This window comes from Littorina saxatilis, linkage group LG1, assembly GCF_037325665.1.
Source record: "Littorina saxatilis isolate snail1 linkage group LG1, US_GU_Lsax_2.0, whole genome shotgun sequence".
Taxonomy (NCBI): domain Eukaryota; kingdom Metazoa; phylum Mollusca; class Gastropoda; order Littorinimorpha; family Littorinidae; genus Littorina; species Littorina saxatilis.
In genome coordinates, this window is record NC_090245.1 from 23,791,166 (window position 1) to 23,804,582 (window position 13,417).

At 42.5% G+C, this 13,417-nt stretch overlaps 1 protein-coding gene across 1 annotated transcript; it reads left to right on the forward strand.

The window, feature by feature from the left end:
• The first annotated feature begins 4,690 nt into the window (after nt 1-4,690).
• On the forward strand, nt 4,691-13,037 carry LOC138969421 (5-hydroxytryptamine receptor 2B-like). The gene is made up of 3 exons (XM_070342244.1): nt 4,691-4,789; nt 11,662-12,612; nt 12,906-13,037. Exons 1-3 carry the CDS (start codon nt 4,691-4,693, stop codon nt 13,035-13,037), a joined length of 1,182 nt encoding a protein of 393 aa, XP_070198345.1.
• Nucleotides 13,038-13,417: the final 380 nt, after the last annotated feature.

Consider the following 13,417-nt stretch of genomic DNA (forward strand, 5'->3'; position numbering starts at 1 on the left):
GAGAAGGCCGCTCAGCGTGGGGATGGTTCATACTCTTTGCCATCCGGTTTTTTCAAACTCATGAAAAGAGAGCAGAGAATTTTGCATAATTTTTGTGGTTGGATGGTGCTAATGTTTCTTTTGTCCCCGTGTTTCGCCATAAACGTCGATAGGCGACGTATATATCGTAAACCGTTTTTCGGAGAGTGTTCTTGTTCTTGTTTGTCTGAACGAATGAGTCTATTGGAGAAAAATCATAAATCATGGATGACTCGCTTTTTTCTTCATCGACTTCGTCATTCGCGTCATCACCAAACATGTCTTCGAACAGCTCATCACTAAAAAATTCTTTCAGTGATGACAAATCGGTTTCGTGGCAGTTGCCATTTTGTTGCAAAAGTAGTTCTTCATGAATATGTAATTACTAATTTACATAGCATGACCTTCCGGTTGACCTCATTTACATGATATACACACGTGTGATTTGAACGATTTTTATCTCACGGGTATCTCTCTCACGTATGTAGGATAAACGTTTCTTTTTACTTTTTTTTTATTTTTGTTTTAGCTACCAGAGTTCTAGGTTAAAGGCACAGTGCAGCTCACAGCCTTCGTTTTTGCGTTTTTGTTGCAGCTGAGTGCATTTACAGTTCAAAAATCCTCCTATGGTAGTAAAACAAACCCAAAACTACCCAACGACGACATCTGTGAAGCTCGACAGTTTCTTGTTCACGCGAGTGCATCAATTAACCTAGTTAAATTACGTGGTGTTTGGTCGGAGCACAGGCGGAAGGTATCGGTCACTGGACCACTACTTCCATAGAAAGACTACAAGGTTTGTCACTCAGCTTCGAGTCGTGCTCCACTAACGTCAGAAAAAAATTATGCAAAAAATAATTGCCAATGTTAAAGGCATATGTACTCGATGACTATACACGCTAATTGCTTTACCAACAGCTGGAGACATGCTAAATTAAGTTCCCTGCAAAATATTGTGGTCTAGGACCCCTTCAATGTTGAGATATGTTAATTTTCATTTTGATCTGGATCGTCCTATTTATAGATTTGGCAACACATGTAACGTTGATGCAAGGGAGCTAACACCGCGGCTTTGTTGACATCCTCACTTTTTCAGAGGCAAGAACAAGCTATAATGCATGTATTATGGTCCGCGCATGGTGACATATCGTCATTATATGGTCTTATGGTGCGTTTGACATCGATTATGGGCAAACTACAGTTTGTAAACACGGGAGCGCGTACATATGCCTTTAAGAATCTTTGTAACTTTACAAATGCCGTGATAAATAAATGTTCTAACTATCCGTACCTTTTATATTTAGCTGCCTGTCCGCTGCATGTTTTTAACCCGTATTTTGTGCGACCGAACGTGTCTGTCAACGGCATACCACTTAGATCCCGTGCGAATGATGATCGTCGTATGTCCGAGGAGATAGTAGTCCGATGCTATCATTGGTTAATAACCGGATATTCGATTTATTCCGCAAATGGCTCTTCGCCAAAAACCTAAAGTGAAACTCCCGTGGGTAGCTTCCCTTTGCTGCAATATTTACATATGTTTTAGACCAATGAGCACTGGTATGCATATTCGGTGCGGGATGCATGATTTCTTACAAACTATGGGGTGGCGGTTCGCAAACGAACATTCGTCCAAATGATGGTTAAAAACAACCTGCAGCAGACGGCAGCTGAAAATTAAAGGTACATACAGTTAAAACAATCATTCAACTGTATTTATTTGACATCACACAGACTGTAGGAAGAGGCAAACCGTCTTGAACAAAAAAATTGTCCACAGGAAGCGATTCCAAGAACACAGACGACTCGAAGCTGAGTGACAAACCTTGCAGTCTTTCTATGGAAGTAGTGGTCCAGTGAACGATACCTTCCGCCTGTGGTCGGAGTTCGATTCAACTGAGTGATTCCGGCCTCGATTTTGTTTTACACAAACTCATGATGACGTCTGACCACAGGCGGAAGGTATCGTTCACTGGACCACTACTTTCATAGAAAGACTACAAGGTTTGTCACTCAGCTTCGAGTCGTGCTCCACTAACTTCAGAAAAAAATATGCAAAAAATAATTGCCAATGTCAAGAATCTTTGTAACTTTACAAATGCCGTGATAAATGAATGTTCTTACTATCTGTACCTTTTATATTTAGCTGCCTGTCCGCTGCATGTTTTTAAACCGTATTTTGTGCGACCAAACGTGTCTGTCAACGGCATACCACTTAGATCCTGTGCGAATGATGATCGTCGTATGTCCGAGGAGATAGTCCGATTCGATCATTGGTTTATAATAACCGGATATTCGATGATTATTTTCATTGGTCGACTGAAATCGTCTGCATCGCTTCCGTTCACGGTTACTGTTATTCCTTTGTTATGCCAAAAACCTAAACTGAAACTCCCGTGGGTAGCTTCCCTTTGCTGCAATATTTACATATGTTTTAGACCAATGAGCACTGGTATGCATATTCGGTGCGGGATGCATGATTTCTTACCAACTACAGGATAGCGGTTCGCAAACGAACATTCGTCCAAATGATGGTTAAAAACAACCTGCAGCGGACGGCAGCTGAAAATTAAAGGTACATACAGTTAAAACAATCATTCAACTGTATTTATTTGACCTCACACAGACTGTAGGAAGAGGCAAACCGTCTTGAACAAAAAAAATTGTCCGCAGGAAGCGACTCCAAGAACACAGACGACTCGAAGTTGAGTGTCATACCTTGTAGTCTTTCTATGAAAGTAGTGGTCCAGTGAACGATACCTTCCGCCTGTGGTCTGACATAGTTTGCTAGTGATGTGTCTTTTTGTGCATGATGTGGTGATCTACCTGATCTAAATTTAGATCCAAAAATAGGTCAAGACCAGCCGGGTCCGAGTACGAAATTAATTCGTACAAAAATCGCAGTTCTTGACTCTTTGGGTGCAAGTCAATGAAACTTGGTAGTTCTTCTAACGGATAGCTGCCTGAGGTATGACTAAAAGCCCCAGGGGCTCCGTGCACCTGGATTTGACAAGTTCAGTACCTTTAATTGCCCCCCGGACAACTCCCCCCCCCTCCCCCCAACAACTGCCTCTAGGACAACTACCCCCCCCCCCCCCCCCCGGACAATTGCCACCCGGACATCTGCTCCGCACCCCCCACCCCCCTCCCGCCCAACCCACCGGACAATTGCCACCCGGACAACTGCTCCCCCCCCCCCCCCCCCCCCGTGTGTTTATTGAGTTATCAAGAGTTGTATTGTTACTTCGAGGTATACATAGGTAATTAAATTATAACTGGTTATTAATCTTAATCCTTTGATCACCATGAACGTTCAAAAGACATTCAAGAAGGATGCAGACTTACGAGACTCAGGGAGTTTCATCTCGATCGAAAGTCTGATCGGAAAGGCCCACCAACGTTCTACAAAAACAACAAAAATGGTTTGACCCCAGACCTGAACGTGACCGTCATGTTCTGTCATGTCCTGCAAAATTGAACAGATGTGTACATCACCGTTACCATTATACGCCGCCGTAATAACCTCACGTCTCAACAAAGAAAAGCTCTTCAAGGACTGAAACAACTGCAATGCTCTTCTGTCTGGACGGTGTGCACACAGTCAAAAGATCAGAGAAATAAACAGAACAAGTTTGACAGAAAAAGCTATGACAGAGAGTAGAAAGTTTGTAGTTAATGCGGGCTAGGTAACCAGTGGAGAGAGCGGAGTAGTGGTTTGGCATGATCTATTTTGCGTGTTTTAGAACTAGTCTTGCTGCTGAATTGTTTACTTTCTGAAGTTTGTTAATGATATACATGTACATCGGGCATTCAGACAGAAGATCATTGCAGTAGGGGGAGGGGGGGAAATAGGGGGGGAAGCAGGGATGGAGGGGGCGGGGGTAGAGGGGTAGTTGGACTGGAGAGTGTTATTGGGTGAGGATGGTGCTAATATTAATAAGCATGATCAGTTAGAGCTCACAACTACCTTGACCTTCACGGACATGAATTACATAATGAGTCCACAAGCATGTACCTTTATTTTTTCCTTTGAGGTACACAGGGCAAAATAAGTAACGGATATTTTTCTGGGGTATAGCTCAGGTGTCAAACAGCAGTGTTTTGGTCAGCAACATACGTGAAATTGAAGATCTGCCTTTTTCCTGATCAAAAATGGATTTCTTAGATTTGAGCAATATTTGGGTATGACATCACATCTCCTTGACCACGCCTACCCTCAAAAATGGCGTTTTTTGACGGCATGATTCACTTTCAACAGTCCAAACGGTGACTTAAACTAACGATAACTGCCCGTTGTCTTGCTGCAGAACACAGTTTCTGCGCGCCTGGAAAAAGGGCACAACATGAGGCTGTAGGATCTGGTCAATATAACGCTGTGCTGTGATGCCGTTTCCCCAACCAGGACCAAGATTGTTGAAACACACAGGTCCCAGGGATTGGTTAAGGCCGATTCCACCTCAGACCATTACGTTTGGTCCACCCTGGGAATTGTGTTCCATGACGCAGTCATCAGCATAGCGTTCACCTCTTCTTCGCCACACTCTGACACGCCCATCAACATGACTAATGCAGAAACGGCTCTCATCGGTGAACAGAATGTTTCGCCATTGTCTCCAGTTCCAGTTGATGTGATCCTGGGCCCACTGCTGGCCCACTGCTGGCGCGCCATGCGATGTCTTTGAGTGGGGACTGGTTCTCTAGCTGGACGGCAGTTTTGGAGGTCTCGCTCAGCAAGTCTTCGGCGTATTGTCTGGCCACTGATGAGTCTCTGGTGGTTACCGACGGTGTTCCTGGCTGTTTCATTGGCTGTATTGAATCGGTTTCTCAAATGATGACGCAGGATCTGGCGATCTTGTCTCTGTGTGGTAACGCGAGGTCTTCCACTTCGTTGTGTATTAGCAGTGCTTCAAGTGTTGACAAAACGTTGCTGAAGGCGATATACTGTTGACAGATGCACATTGAAAGCGACTGCCACCGCTTCTGGGTCATCACCAGCCGATAATCGACCCACTGCCCTCTCGCGTTGTTCTGGTGTCAATCTTGGCATCTTGACTCTGTCAAAAGTTAGACTGGCAGTAAGCGTGCCATGGTCTCTTTTTATTACTAATGCATCAGTGAACACACCTCACACATGAGGTTCCCCCTACTTCGCATGCACGTGCTGTAAGCGCGCATCATGTGTTTCACGTGGAAACCTGCTTGTCCCGTGCGTTGAGACAGCAGCAATGGGAAAATATTCACACAACAGCTTTGTTACACATGACTGCATATAGGGCATCTATATCCCGAAAATTGTCACTCTCAGATTAACTGCGTTTTTTAAGGCGTAAGGGTCACCCAGATTGTCGGACCAAAACTGTTATTTTTTTATTCAGTCATTTGCAATCAATGAATTGGCTTGATGTTTGGTTGTTTTCTTCAAAAATCATTATATTTTCAGAAAACATCAAGTTTGAATGCCTAAATTAAGTAGAACAACTGAAAAAATTATTTAGTTAGTAAAAAAAATTGGCAAAATAAGCCTGCAAAAATGCTAAGTTTAGCATTTTTCAATGCACTCTTGGGGAAAAAGTATGTGTCCAATTGAAAAATAAATTGGCATTCATATTTAAAGCATCATTACCTATGATGAAATCAGCAACCACTTATTAAAACTCTCCCTTCCTTACACAGTTGACTCTCTCACATATATCTTTAATCTCTGCATACAGCGCAACACCTTTCCGCAAGCACTAAAGAAAGCTAAAGTTATTCCTCTCCCCAAATCCAAAAACACTTCTGATATTAGCAACTACCGCCCTATTTCCTTACTCTCAGTACTATCAAAGCTTCTTGAAAGACATATTCACATTAATCTCACAAAATACATGGACCGTTTGGCCCTTTTCCACCCCTTGCAGTCTGGTTTCCGCAGTAACCACTCATGTTCTACTGCGCTCTCGCTTTTGACAGACAAATGTCTGTCAGCCATAAATTCCTCCCAGCTCTCTGGGGTCGTATACTTAGATTTTTCTAAGGCCTTTGACCTCGTTGATCATAAAATTCTCCTCAACAAATTATCACTATATCTCAATGGATCTGACTCTCTGTCTTTCTTTCAGTCTTTCCTTGAAAACCGATCGCAACAAGTCTATGTACATGGTGCGTACTCAAGAGAGGAGTCCGTGTTATATGGAGTACCCCAGGGCTCTGTCTTAGGTCCTATTCTTTTCTGTATTTACGTTAATGACCTTCCACTTCACTTCTCTGACAACTCAGTAGAATGCCACATGCTCGCTGATGACACAACACTACGGACACAAAATAGACGTCTTGAAAATATTCAACAATCTCTTCAGCACACCCTTAGAGACATCTCACAATGGTGCTCTGAAAACAACATGGTCCTAAACCCTCTGAAATCTAAATCAATGGTAATTACAACGCGCCAGAAGCATCAGTTGTCCCCCCTCTCACTAGATCTCACCATCAACGGAAACTCAATAGAAAAGGTTAGCGAACACAAACTGCTAGGCGTGATTATCGATGATAAGCTTAGGTGGCATTCCCACATTGAACATCTGTGTAAACGCGTTTCAAGAAATTTATTCCTACTTTCAAAACTTCAGTCAGTCATAACTTTAGACGCCCGAAAAATGTTCTACAACGCCCACATCAAACCTCACATTGATTATGCCTCTGTCATCTGGGATGGCTGTAGTGATGCATTATTCAAAACTATAAATTCTCGTCATCGTAGGTCAGCTAAACTCATTCTGCCTGACCCATCACTAACTACTGACGCAAAACTGACAGCCCTCAATATACCTCAACTTAAACAACAGCTTTTATTTAATAAATCAGTTTTCATGCACAAGATCCTACATGACCAAGCACCCGAATATCTAACTCACTTGTTTCAATCAACACCTTCTCGGTATTCCACTTTCAAGCATAATCTGGCCTGCCCGAAGCCACGCATTGACATATTTAAAACTAGTCTTTCATACTCGGAAGCTTATGTCTGGAACTCCCTACCTACATGCTTAAAATCGACCAGTAACCTTAAAACATTCAAAACACATCTGCAAAAATACATTCAAACATCACTTTAATGTAATGTGCCTGGTTGCTCAAACGTATGTGTGCCTTTTATCCTTCTGAAAATGTGCATGTATGTGTCTTGCGTCAACTTGGTGTGATAAGAATACATTCTCGTGTATTACTCCTTCTAGTATCTAAGATAGTATTTCTGCATTTTATATTGGCATGATGATTCCTTTTTTTCAAACTTTGCTACCTGATCCTTTATTTGGTTAGTGTGTCGTGTTATGTTGGCTTGCCTTATAAGTTAGTTGATCTTCTGTGTGTGTGTGCGTGTGCGTGTGCGTGTATATATATGTGTGTGTGTGTGTTCTGATAATGTATGGTTGTATATCTGTATATCACATGTCGATAAAAAATGATCTTATTCTTATATTACTATTATTGCGTGTGTCTGCGTTTCATCATAAAAAGTTTGTTCCTATGTATTCCCATTTCGATTATAACCATTTTGCTTAGATCAGGACTAGCTGTAAGAAAGGTCCTACGGACCTAATGCTATCTTTCCTGTAATAAAGTTCAATAAAGTTCAAGTTCAATAAAGTTCAATAAAGTGTATATCTCTCTCTCTCTCTCTCTCTCTCTCTCTCTCTCTCTCTCTCTCACTCCCTAGTCTGTCTTTCTCTGCATCCACTTTCTTTCTCTTTGACTTGTCTGTTTTTTTCTGAATTTTGTTCTTCGGAATTTTCTGTCTTCTTCTTTGTTCTTCTTTTTTGCTTCGTCTCTCTCTCTCTGTCTCTCTCTCTCTCTCTCTCTCTCTCTCTCTCTCTCTCTCTCTCTCTCTCTCTCTCTCTCTCTCTCTCTCTCTCTCTCTCTCTCTCCTCTCCCCCATACTCTGTCGGTCTCTCTCTCCCCCTCTCTCCCATAGTCTGCCAATCTCTCTCTCTCTCTCTCTCTCTCCCTCTCTCTGTATCTCTCTCTGTCTCTGTCTCTCTCTCTCTCTATCTCTCTATCTCTCTCTCTATCTCTCTCTCTCTCTCTCTCTCTCTCTCCCTCCCTCTCTCACTGTCTCCTCTCGTTCTGTCTTCTCTCTCTCCACCTATTTTTTTATTTTTTATACATTTTGTCCTATATTTTCTTCCGTCATCATTTCTCCTTTTGTTACCTAACGTTTCTTTATTTCAATTTCACAGATAGCAACATATATGCGAGTCACAAGTCAATTATTTTTCTTAAACTTAACTCTTTTTCAAAAATACATCCGATCTCTAAAGGGGTACCGTATCTATAAATACCTATGCACATTTTTGCAATCAAGATCAGCAAATTGACATAGTTTGCTTCAGCGGATGAAATAGAATTCCTTTTAACTAGGCCAAATAGGGCATCCCGCACATCAACATGAATTCTTTTTGAACAAGCGGTGAAGAAGGCTTCTTCAACAAGATTCCACACTTTGCTTATTTTTATACAATAATAAAAGAAATGTTCGATATAATCTGTCTCTTCTGTACAATGTGTACAACTAATACTCTCAGCAATGCCCATTTTATACAATATAATGTTCGTTGGATAAATGTTATGAGTTATTTTCCAGTGTAGCAGTCTCAATCTTACTTCTTTTGATGCGTTGCTTGCTATCTGCCAAATGTCCTTGTTTATTTCAATTCCCATCTTTCTTTTCCAGAAACTGACTGCAATAGTGTCAGTTTGATAAGCGTCTACCATTAATTTACGAAACTGCCTGGGTTTAAATGTACTTATTTTTTGATAATCCATTACCTTCATAGCTTGTATTCCATTATCATTCATCTTCAAAAAAAGGGATGCTATTGCTGTGCGAATTGCCCCATATTCAAATAGTCTTGTTGGTTTATGCCCAACTCTTTCACAAATCCTGTGAAATGGTAAAAACATATTATTCTCGTATAAATCCTTCACATAGCATATATCAGATGTAACCCAATCACGTAGAAACATTGTCTTGCCACGATAAGCAATTAGAGAGTTATTCCATAGGCATAAATTCTCCAGCTGGGTCATTTTTTTCACGCAAGGTAATATCTTTTCATGGTTGTCAAGCCAACATTCTAAAACGCTTTTCCAGAACTTGTTTGTAATCAACCCCAACCCTTTAAATAAGGCTGGTTTGACGTTTGCTTGAAAGCAGCATAGATTTTTTCCGAGTTTGGAGAACATACTGAGTGGAATACTTTTCCAAGCTTCTTCGTTTGGTTGCAGTAATTTCGAAAACCATCCAAGTACAAAGGATTTTTGAAAGTCACCCAAGTCAATCATATTTAGGCCACCTTTACTTGTTTCCTGGCACATAACTTTTCGTTTTACCTTTTCATAGGCTTTTGTGTTTGAAAATCTTTTTTTCCAAATGAATCTGAAAAACATTGAGTTCAGTTTACATATGATCTTTTCGGGTATAATCAAAGCTTGCAAAGCATGTGTTAATTGAGGGATCAAAAGTGATTTTACAAGGCAAATCTTTCCCATTATACTGCAGTTTCTCTTAGACCACTTAATCATTGTGCTCTGAATATGATTAATTTTTTCCGTCCAGTTTTCTTCGATTTCCGAGGCTTCTAAATTATTACTAAAATATATACCAAATGAATATTATTTCACATTAAATGGCGGCTAACATTTATGAATATATATATTCTCACCAGAGGTGTGCTTCAAAATCGGATATTTAAGAACAAGAGACAATCATGAATACAGCCTTACGAACTATGACAATGTAATACACTGTACATCACGTGCCGTCATTCCATACTCCCCCCCCCCCCCCCCCCCCCCCCCCCCCCCGCGGGTTAGGGGGGAAGAATTTACCCGATGCTCCCCAGCATGTCGTAAGAGGCGACTAACGGATTCTGTTTCTCCTTTTACCCTTGTTAAAGGTACTGAACTTGTCAAATCCAGGTGCACGGAGCCCCTGGGGCTTTTAGTCATACCTCAGGCGGCTATCCGTTAGAAGAACTACCAAGTTTCATTGACTTGCACCCAAAGAGTCAAGAACTGCGATTTTTTTACGAATTAATTTCGTACTCGGACCCGGCTGGTCTTGGCCTATTTTACGAATACGAATACTTTATTATCTCATACAGAGAAATTTCAGTGTGGTGCACATTAAAAGACAAAACAAATAATAAGACAACAGATAAAAATACCATACGAAGCATACTACACTCGCGCACGCATATGTACACTAACAGGAATAGTAACATGATTCCAAATAGGTAAATTGCCGTCAGCTTTAGCTAAAAGTTTACCGCTAAAAACTATCATTATCATTTTTGGATCTAAATTTAGATCAGGTAGATCACCACATCATGCACAAAAAGACAGTCACTAGCAAACTATGTCAGACGTCATCATGAGTTTGTGTAAAACAAAATCGAGGCCGGAATCACTCAGTTGAATCGAACTCCGACCAAACACCACGTAATAACTAGGTTAATTTATGCACTCGCGTGAACAAGAAACTGTCGAGCTTCACAGATGTCGTCGTTGGGTAGTTTTGGGTTTGTTTTACTACCATAGGAGGATTTTTGAACTGTAAATGCACTCAGCTGCAACAAAAACGCAAAACGATGGCTGTGAGCTGCACTGTGCCTATAAGTGTTTCTTGTATAGATTATAGTCAATGTTTGTAAAGATTTTAGTCAAGCAGTATGTAAGAAATGTTAAGTCCTTTGTACTGGAAACTTGCATTCTCCCAGAAAGGTAATATATTGTACTACGTTGCAAGCCCCTGGAGCAATTTTTTTATTAGTGCTTTTGTGAACAAGAAACAATTGACAAGTGGGTCTATCCCATCTTCTCCCTTTCCCCGTCGCGATATAACCCTTCGTGGTTGAAAACGACGTTAAACACCAAATAAAGAAAGAAAGAATTCCATACTTTCATAATAACATCCCGAAGGAGGCAGTTGGCCAAATTATTGAAAAAGAAAAATCTAACCTGGTTACTGATGTGTCCACTTTTGATTAAATAGGTAATTAAAGTCAATAAATCTTTTCGTGGTTTCAGTTCGCACGCACGCGCGCACACACACACACACACACACACACACACACACACACACACACACACACACACACACACGCACGCAGACACACACATAGACGCATACACCCACAAAAACAGTCATAGACAAACTGACAGACATACACACAGACAAACCGACACAGACACACATGCACTTAGGTACTTACGCACGCAAACACACACAGACACAGACTTTTGTAAGAACTTACATGAAGAGTGCTAAGTAAATTATCGTGGGGAAATTGTGTACCCATGGTGGGGGGGGGGGGGGGGGGGGGGGATTGTTCTAGGAGGGCAAATGTCCGGGGGGGGCAATTGTCCGGAGAATAATTAGCCTGCTACCACTGTCAGAGCACAGTGTCGTTAACATTTAGCTGTGTGTGTCGTTCTCCGTGTTGCATTGCACAAATATCTCAGATAGCCTATCGATATTCTTTAGAACAGTGTCATTCAATTGGCGTTCAGCATCGTCCTTAAAGCTGTCTCAGCACAGTGTCATTTAGTGATTCACTACTTACATCGCTTTCAGTGTAGTCGTCTATTTCTTTCATTCCCCAGATAGACGAATACCGTAGCTGCCTTAGCGAGGTGTCGTTCCGGAACCGGTTGCCCCTGACGGTGTACCTGTCCGTAGTGGCGGTGGTGGGCTTCATCGGCAACGCTTTAGTAATGATTGTGTACTGGCAGAGCTTCAAGCCTAGCGCCAACCGCATCTTCGTGCTGGCCATGGCCATCGAGGACATGACGGTCAACGTGATCGCCCTGCCACTGCAGATCATCACCATCCGCTACGCCTACAACACCTACAGCTACTGGCTGTGCAGAGGCCTGTTCGCCGCTGCCGCCTTCCCCACGCAGACCTTAGGGCTGATCCATGTGGCTGTGGCCCTGGACCGCTTCTCCCGCATCTGGTGGCCCCAGAAGAAGCACATCACCGCGCACCAGTGCTGTGTCATCAACATCGTCATCTTCTTCTTCGCCCATGTGCTCTTCGTCGGCTTCGTACCCATGTACGGGATCCACAGCTACCCTAGCCACATTGCAGGTGTGTCGGTCAAGATGTGCTGGTACGACGACGAGTACTACGGCACCCCCTACCCTAGGGCCCATGCCCACGTCGTCAACGTTATCGTCTTCGGCGGTATGGTGTTAATGACCACTTCCTACATCCTGATCGGCATCAAGGTGTGGAAGAGGAAAACACCGATGAAAGAATCCATACCATTGACCGCAAAAAGCTTTCAGATTTGCTCCCCAGAATACCCCTTTCACAGCAAGCATGCTGGAGAGGCCACCGTAATAGATGAGCCGCAAGAGAATAGTGAATCTATGTCTACAAGAGGGGGTGCTGACGTTCAGACAGCGAGCGGTTCCGCGCAAAACATCACTGTGGTTGAGGTCAGCGCTGTCCCTTACCCACTTAAAAGTGCAATGTCCACCATAAAGGCTACCTGGCGGAAAAACAAGGTGTCCTACGAAGAAGAGCACCCTTCAGAGATGACTCTTTATGTACGTTCCAAAGGGCCCAGTCCACCTTCGAATGATCCAAATCAACCTTTGAAAAATCCCAATCTACCTTCTTATGATTTAAATCAACCTTTCATAGATCCCAATCCACCTTCTAATGGTCCAAATCAACCTTTGATAGATCCAAATCTACCTTCTAATGATCTAAATCAATCTTTGAAAGATCCTAATCCCCCTTCGAAAGATGAAAAACCACATGCGACAGGTTTCAGTCCACCTTTTAAGGATCCAAATTCTCAACAAAAAGATCTCAATCCAAATTCCAATGATCCCAGTGTACCTTCGGGGGATCCCAGTCCATCGCCATTGACAGAAAATCTCGACATAACTGTACGATCACATCCAGTGGACATCGTCGGAAACGATACAGCACAAGAGTCATCACATGCTCGTGGCAACTCTTGTGACGAAGAGAAAATCTTATTGAACAAAGAGGATGGCGGAACCTCTCTCAGAATCCGTCCGTTGAACACGAAGCTCGGCGACGACTACAACGACAGCTTAAAACTCACCATCGACGATCGGCTGGTTCGGAATTATTCCCGGAAAATTGTCAACAATGATTTGTCGTCGCAGTTACCGTTCGCAAGTTTACATAGAAACCCCTTCCCGAAACCGGTCAAATTGACAGAAACTGTCTCGAGCCATACACGAAAGATCCAATCTCGCACTACACTCACGATGGCGCTCTTGACTTTCTTTTACGTCGTCAACTGGATTCCGCATTGCTACGTGAGGTAAGTATGTTTTCTTTTCTAATTGGGCCCCACAAAACGTCGCGAGGTTC

Excerpts from the sequence above, each read along its gene's own strand:
- LOC138969421 (XM_070342244.1), top strand. The coding sequence starts at position 4,691 with ATGTCTTTGAGTGGGGACTGGTTCTCTAGCTGGACGGCAGTTTTGGAG. Across the intron at positions 4,790-11,661 it reads TGGCCACTGATGAGTCTCTG|ATAGACGAATACCGTAGCTG; the intron begins GTGGTTACCGAC and ends TTCATTCCCCAG. Across the intron at positions 12,613-12,905 it reads CTTCAGAGATGACTCTTTAT|TGTACCTTCGGGGGATCCCA; the intron begins GTACGTTCCAAA and ends CAATGATCCCAG.